Source organism: Octopus sinensis, unplaced genomic scaffold (genome assembly GCF_006345805.1).
Source record: "Octopus sinensis unplaced genomic scaffold, ASM634580v1 Contig10384, whole genome shotgun sequence".
Lineage (NCBI taxonomy): Eukaryota > Metazoa > Mollusca > Cephalopoda > Octopoda > Octopodidae > Octopus > Octopus sinensis.
This window is the reverse complement of record NW_021832124.1, coordinates 50,213-56,382: the sequence shown is the minus strand read 5'-3', so window position 1 is coordinate 56,382 and position 6,170 is coordinate 50,213. Positions and strand designations below refer to the sequence as shown.

Genomic DNA, 6,170 nt, shown 5'->3' with positions numbered 1-6,170 from the left:
AATAAAAAGGAGGTTATTATGTAAATATTAAACATTGATTTTATGTGCATTAGCAATAATGTTTTAAATTGCTTTCAACGGCAATCGATGACTTCATGTAATCTAATCAACTCTTAAATCGAGAAAGGTTTATAATGCCAGAAATATATTATTTAACACATTTAAAGTCAAAAAACGTTATTAAATGTTTCATTCCAATACAAAATGTATTCCGCTTGTATATTCAATCTAAAAATTATGCTTTTTTGTTGATTCATGCAATCAGTGTAACGACTTGAAGTAACATCGAATATATGATCACACATTGACCTGTTTCTAGTTTAAATAATAAATATCGACTTGACGATCAATTATTATATATTTTATATTGTCCAACAAATTTCTAATTTCACAAATCCATGCCTAACTGAACATGTTTAATATAAATTGTTAAAAAATCTAAAACCAAAAAATAGTTATATATATGAAAAATGTGAGTCATTTAGCAACATTTTTTAGTCTGTTTTTCATTTTTCAAATCTATTCCATCTTTGTTAGAAAGAATGGGAGACTTTACCAGTTTTTTGGCTATCAGTTAAAATATAGACACAACCAATCTGAATAAAAATCTCGTTTATATTTTTTGAGGTTTTTGCAGAAGATTCAAAAAATAAAAGACCCTGCGCCCTTGAATATTCCTCCGCAATCTGAAATCAAATAAAAACCAAAAAATCACCTCATACTCGACTGAACGTTTTTCTAACGCTAAATCTTCTTTATTTCCGACCAATGCAATAATAATGTTACTTCCGGCCATCGAGCGTAAATTCGAAACCCAATTCTTAGCCTTGTGAAATGAATCCTCGTTTGTAAGATCGTAGACGACAACGGCAGCCTGGGCCCCTCTGTAATACATCGGAGTGAGAGAATGATATCTTTCCTGTCCCGCAGTGTCCCAAATTTCATATTTAATAGTTGTATCGTCAAATGTTACATTTTGAGTAATAAATGCGGCTGGATTTGATAATATAAATAAACCTCCAATTGTAGGTTCGTTGAATTCCTGAAAAATTCCATTTACGAACCGTAAGACAATACTGGACTTTCCAACAGCGGCGTTTCCAAGCAACACGAGACGAAATGAGTCGATTTTTTTGGTATTTGAATCTTTTTTTGACATTTATGCGACAAAGAACTTGTTCGACGTGAGGTTATGTAACGCTGATAAATACTAATCGTAACGAAAACGAGAAAATAACAATTATTGTACCGCAAATTAGAATTCAGTGGTTATTTAATGACTTAATTAATTGTTTCCTTTAATTTACAATCCTCACCAAAATAATTGGAATATTATTATAAAATTAATTCACTATTTAACTCTTTAATATTATACATTTATTAATAATAATTAAAAATCAAAAAAATAAAACCTAAATCTTTATAATTCGTTTCGAATATCACATTTTCGAATTTTAAAAATGATAGAAAATTTGTACTTTTTGAGACCAATAAGCAAACAAAAATATCAAAAATAAGTCCTGTAATCTTCGGGTCTTGCCGAGTTTTTATTCGTTTCGCAATCTCCGATATTGGGATCAATAAAAATGAAATTTGTATTCATTCTATTTTTTGCTATTTGAAAATTTTGAAGATAGAAATTTTTTCGCTTCTCTTAATGTTATTCTATTTAAACAAAACATTAAAACTACAATGTTTCCTTCTAATTTTATTTAGTAATCATTTTGTAAAAATTGGTCGAATTAGTTTTTTGAATTTGGTCTCATATTCTTTTGAGTCTAATTTAATTTTAACTATTTTAGTAGTTCGGCTTCTCTGAGGAGGGTTTTCATCTTTGCCCGGGTACTGCTCCCTAGTCCCGACACAATTTCTATGAGGGCGCGGTGGTGGAGTTTTAGGGCCTGTAGGCGCATGGTTCCTTCCCAAGATTTCTTTTAATGAGGCGATGGATAGATGTTCATTCGGTCCTTGTAGTGCTTTCCGAAATCTTTCTTGAGTCTTTTCGATTTTTTCGCGGTTCGTTTCACTGAAAAACCCTCCCCACGCCCTACAAGCATAACTAATGAAAGGTTCGATGTATTGTCGGTATATTGATTGGGGTGTGAGAAAGCTGATCCATTGTTTGCATTTTCGGAGGAACACTTTTAAGATGTTCAGTTTCTTCATGCAGCTAGTTGTAATATTTTCAACTTGTTGAAAGAAACACATATGACTATCGTAAGTTATGCCGAGGATTTTTTGAGATTTTTTAAAGGGGATTTCCATGTTGTTTAGATATAATTTCACCATCATTTTCCCAAGCTTCCTTGCTCAAGTCAGAAGCGTAGTGACTGATTTTTCAGGACTCGTTGATAGTCGATTTATCGAAAGCCAACTTTCGAGATTGTGGAGGTAGTTCTGCAGTTTTGAACTTGCCGTGTTAACCTCACGGCTCCGAGTAGCAATCACAATATCGTCAGCGTATGATAGTACGATTGAGTCTTTGTCGTTTGGCAGCAGGAGGTCCGATAAGAATAAGTTAAAAAAAGCTGGCGAAATGGTGAGCCTTGAGGGACTCCGTTTGGAAAATATCGTGACATTGATCTTGTAATTTCACTAAGGTATATTTTCCTGGTCAGTATTTTCCTGGGAACGGAGTCAAAAGCCTTATGGATATCCTTTGAGCACGTAACCGTTTTTTGGTTATACGGTTTGATAGATAGTCCAGCCTAGATGAAGTTCGCCGAAGTGACAAAATGCAAGGTAGTTGATTTACCACATTTAAATCCATGTTGAAAATCCAAATCCAGGAGATATTGTTTGATGTGGTTAAGTATAAGCTTTTCCAGAACTTTGGATAGGACACAGAGGAGAGAAATTGGCCTGTACGACGCCGGGTTGTCTTTTGGTCTCCCTGGTTTCAGAATAGAACGAATGTGTGCCATTTTCCACAATGTGGGTATTGCGTTGTTGTTTATAGATAATTTGTAGACAAAGAGCTGATATTGCCACCTGTCCTAGGTTTTTCACCAGAATAGTAGGAATTCCGTCAGGTCCACAAGAGCCAGTGCTTTTTAAATTTCTGATAGTCTGAGACACCTCCTCATGGGTGAGGATAATCATGTCTCGACATCTTCGAAGTTTCAACGACTTCAAGCATGGTCCATCATATTTCCTGTGGGGGATGTTGCTGATCCCAGCGTAGAACTTTATCAGTTTGTTGGTGAAGGGAGCCGCCCGATTTAAATCTCTCCGGGTTTGTGAATCTTCTTAGGGATGCCCATACTTTTGTTAGTGGGACATCCGCATTTAATCCTCTGGCGAACTTTTCAGCCATTTCGTACCGTTTGTCTTTTGGAGATTGTTCTATGACTTTATTCAGTAGTCTAATCCGATGCCGATTATCTCTTGTAAGATGCGAGCGACCTTTCAACGAGTTCCGTTCCTCGATTAGAGGTAGAATCCTTGAAGGATATTTTCTAGGGAAGACGCGCAAAATTATTTTATTATTTAAGTAAATTTATTTTATTTAGGCCAAATAAATAGATTTTCAACAAATAATTTGCATATTGTGTTATAGTTATTTTTTTAGCAAATTCATATTCTTTAATAAATGTTTATTTTTAATCAAGCCCGTTTTGAGTATTTAAATTTGTAATAGGCAGAAGAATTACGTAATTTTAGATTCTGCAGATTTTTTAGCCTTATGAAACTTACTTTTAGGTTCCTAATTTTCAATTTTTCGGAAATTTTCGTTGATAGTAAATATATTTCTATCCTCATTTATACCTTTCTTTAATTAACAATAAATTTATGTTCCTATCAGTTTTTAAAATTTTATTTTTTATAAACATTTCTAGTTTCTACAGTAATTGAATAAATGTCTGATGACGACGCATTCCCAAATATATCTATTCCCACTCCACACTTTCTAGATTCGCCATATTTTGAAGAATCGTTTGAAAATGAAAGCAGTGATACTCTTCTTGAACTTTCATCAGCTCTCTCTTCAGAAGAAATCCCCATTGAGCATTTACCAAGTCCACAGCCACAATTGGAAATGATAAAAGACCATTCCACTATTCTTTCTACAACAAGCTTTGATTCGACTGCAAAAACTGAAATAGATTTACCTCCAGAAGATCTTTTGATCAATCCCCAGTCCAATGCTATATCCCTTCTAATAAAAAACGAGATTAATAAACTCGAAAACAACTCAGAATACATCGAAATTACTAAATCAGTTGAACAGCTCATAGATCAGAAAGTAATTTTTATTTTTTAAAAATAGGCATCCACATGTCTTAACCTGAGAGGTCCCCGTTACTCTAACCTGACTAAAATTGAAGTCTCCTCTCTAGAAGTTTTAGATAATGAAAAACAAAATAAATTCAATTTCAAAAACTCAAATTCAGTAACAATTGTAAATAAAATTTATATTTTGATTATCAAAATTAATTTAGAATCGTGAAAAAATCGCTGAACCGGGTTTAATGGATTTTTTCAGTGAAGATTTTCAATTCCGTGAGTTAGCTGATCCTCACGTACAACTAGTTAAAGCTGAACCAAATCAAAAAAATTGCACAATTTCAAATTTGACAATGATTTATAAACACTTCAATAATTTTTAGTATTTTTTTAAAATATTTTTGTTCTATTTTTTTAACAAATCAACTTCTATTTTTCAACAAATCGACGTAAATGTAAGAATTTTTTGTTTAAAGTAATTTGATATTTCATGTTTGTGTGTTTTTGTATAAATTAACGAATCTTCTTTTCTAACTACTCTTTCACATTTTCAGGACGGAATCTTCAGTTATAAAAATCGGATTGTTTTTTTTCTGACGATAAATCGGTAAAATAAATTTATTTTATTTATAGAATTGAGTTATAAATCAAGAAACGAATTATAGTTTGTCAAAATTCAAATCAAGCGGGACCTTGGACTCCATTTTGAACTGCTTTTCAACCGGAAAGGAGGCTTCCGTTTTTTATGCAAGTTCTCCCACAGGATTTTTTTGTCGGGAAGGTCTCAAGAATCTCATCATTAAGGATATTCTTGATATGTTAGTTTTTTTGGAGGACCTCATCATTTTGGGCTTGTTCCCCATTATTGGGGAATTATAAAGGGAAAGGATTTCGACAATTTATCTGTATTTGCTAATTTGAGATTGGTGCGGACACACACTATACCATTTGATTATTAAGATTAGCGCACGTCATGTAGTTTACCGTTTCAGTTGGCGTCAGATACAATCTTAAATTGCATCCAACAACACTCCCTGAGGGTCGGGCCTATTTCCGATGGCGGTTCGTCGTATTTGGAAATGTTGAGAAAAATCATGGAGCTAGAGGAATCTCAATACATTGAGACCAAATATGTCAACAGAGTTACGTCTGAACATCGGAAAATGTTGCAAGAACCGGCGAGGGAGGCTGGGATCATCTTAATTTTGTTATTTTTTTGGCTATGACGGTGATTCTCTGGTTCAATAAAATAAAAAGGCCATTTCATACGGTCTGGTTCAATAATACCTTTTTTAATTATTTGACTACCGACAATACAAAAATTAGACTACTTTTTCTTAAAATAATCAGTGAGAGGTTTCATTTTTATATCATTTACAGATTTCTTTCGTTTCCCACTTCTAATAATTTCAAAAACATAAAAAAAACTTTTTTAGTTCTTTTTCGACTTTTTTCGTTATCAAAACAGGTACTCCAAGTCTTTTCCGTAATTTATTTTCAAAATACTCCGAAATATATTCACAAATTAACTCCACTGCAGACCTTAACGAATCGGGGGAATCTTTAAATAATAAAAAAACAAAAAAAACCTTTCATATGTTCTCCTAATGTCCCCATACATCGATTAACCTTCTTCTCTAACCAGATCAGAGTCTTCTCCTCATCCAAAGTACAAAAAACAGAATTTTCGACTAAACTTAAAAAAACTGACTTTGTGACCTGCCACATCCCCCAAGTGATTCAGTTGGGAGGAAGGAATGTTTTTAAAAACGTGAATATCATTTAAACTATTTGGAGGCACTTTGGTTTTTATTCCTAACTTAAAACTTGATTATTTTAAAAATACCTCCAAATATGGAATTAGGGCAAAGAGGGGATCGATTGGGGTTAGGAATACTATCGACGGGTCTGCCATGTTGTAAAATGGTCACCCTCGAGGATAA

At 33.3% G+C, this 6,170-nt stretch overlaps 1 protein-coding gene across 1 annotated transcript; it reads right to left on the bottom strand.

The window, feature by feature from the left end:
• Nucleotides 1-533: 533 nt before the first annotated feature.
• On the bottom strand, nucleotides 534-1,183 carry LOC115228380 (ras-related protein Rab-5A-like). The gene is made up of 2 exons (XM_036498920.1): nucleotides 716-1,183; nucleotides 534-677 (listed from the first exon to the last, which is right to left on the bottom strand). Exons 1-2 carry the CDS (start codon nucleotides 1,157-1,159, stop codon nucleotides 534-536), a joined length of 588 nt encoding a protein of 195 aa, XP_036354813.1. The 5' UTR covers nucleotides 1,160-1,183.
• Between the last annotated feature and the right edge of the window lie 4,987 nt (nucleotides 1,184-6,170).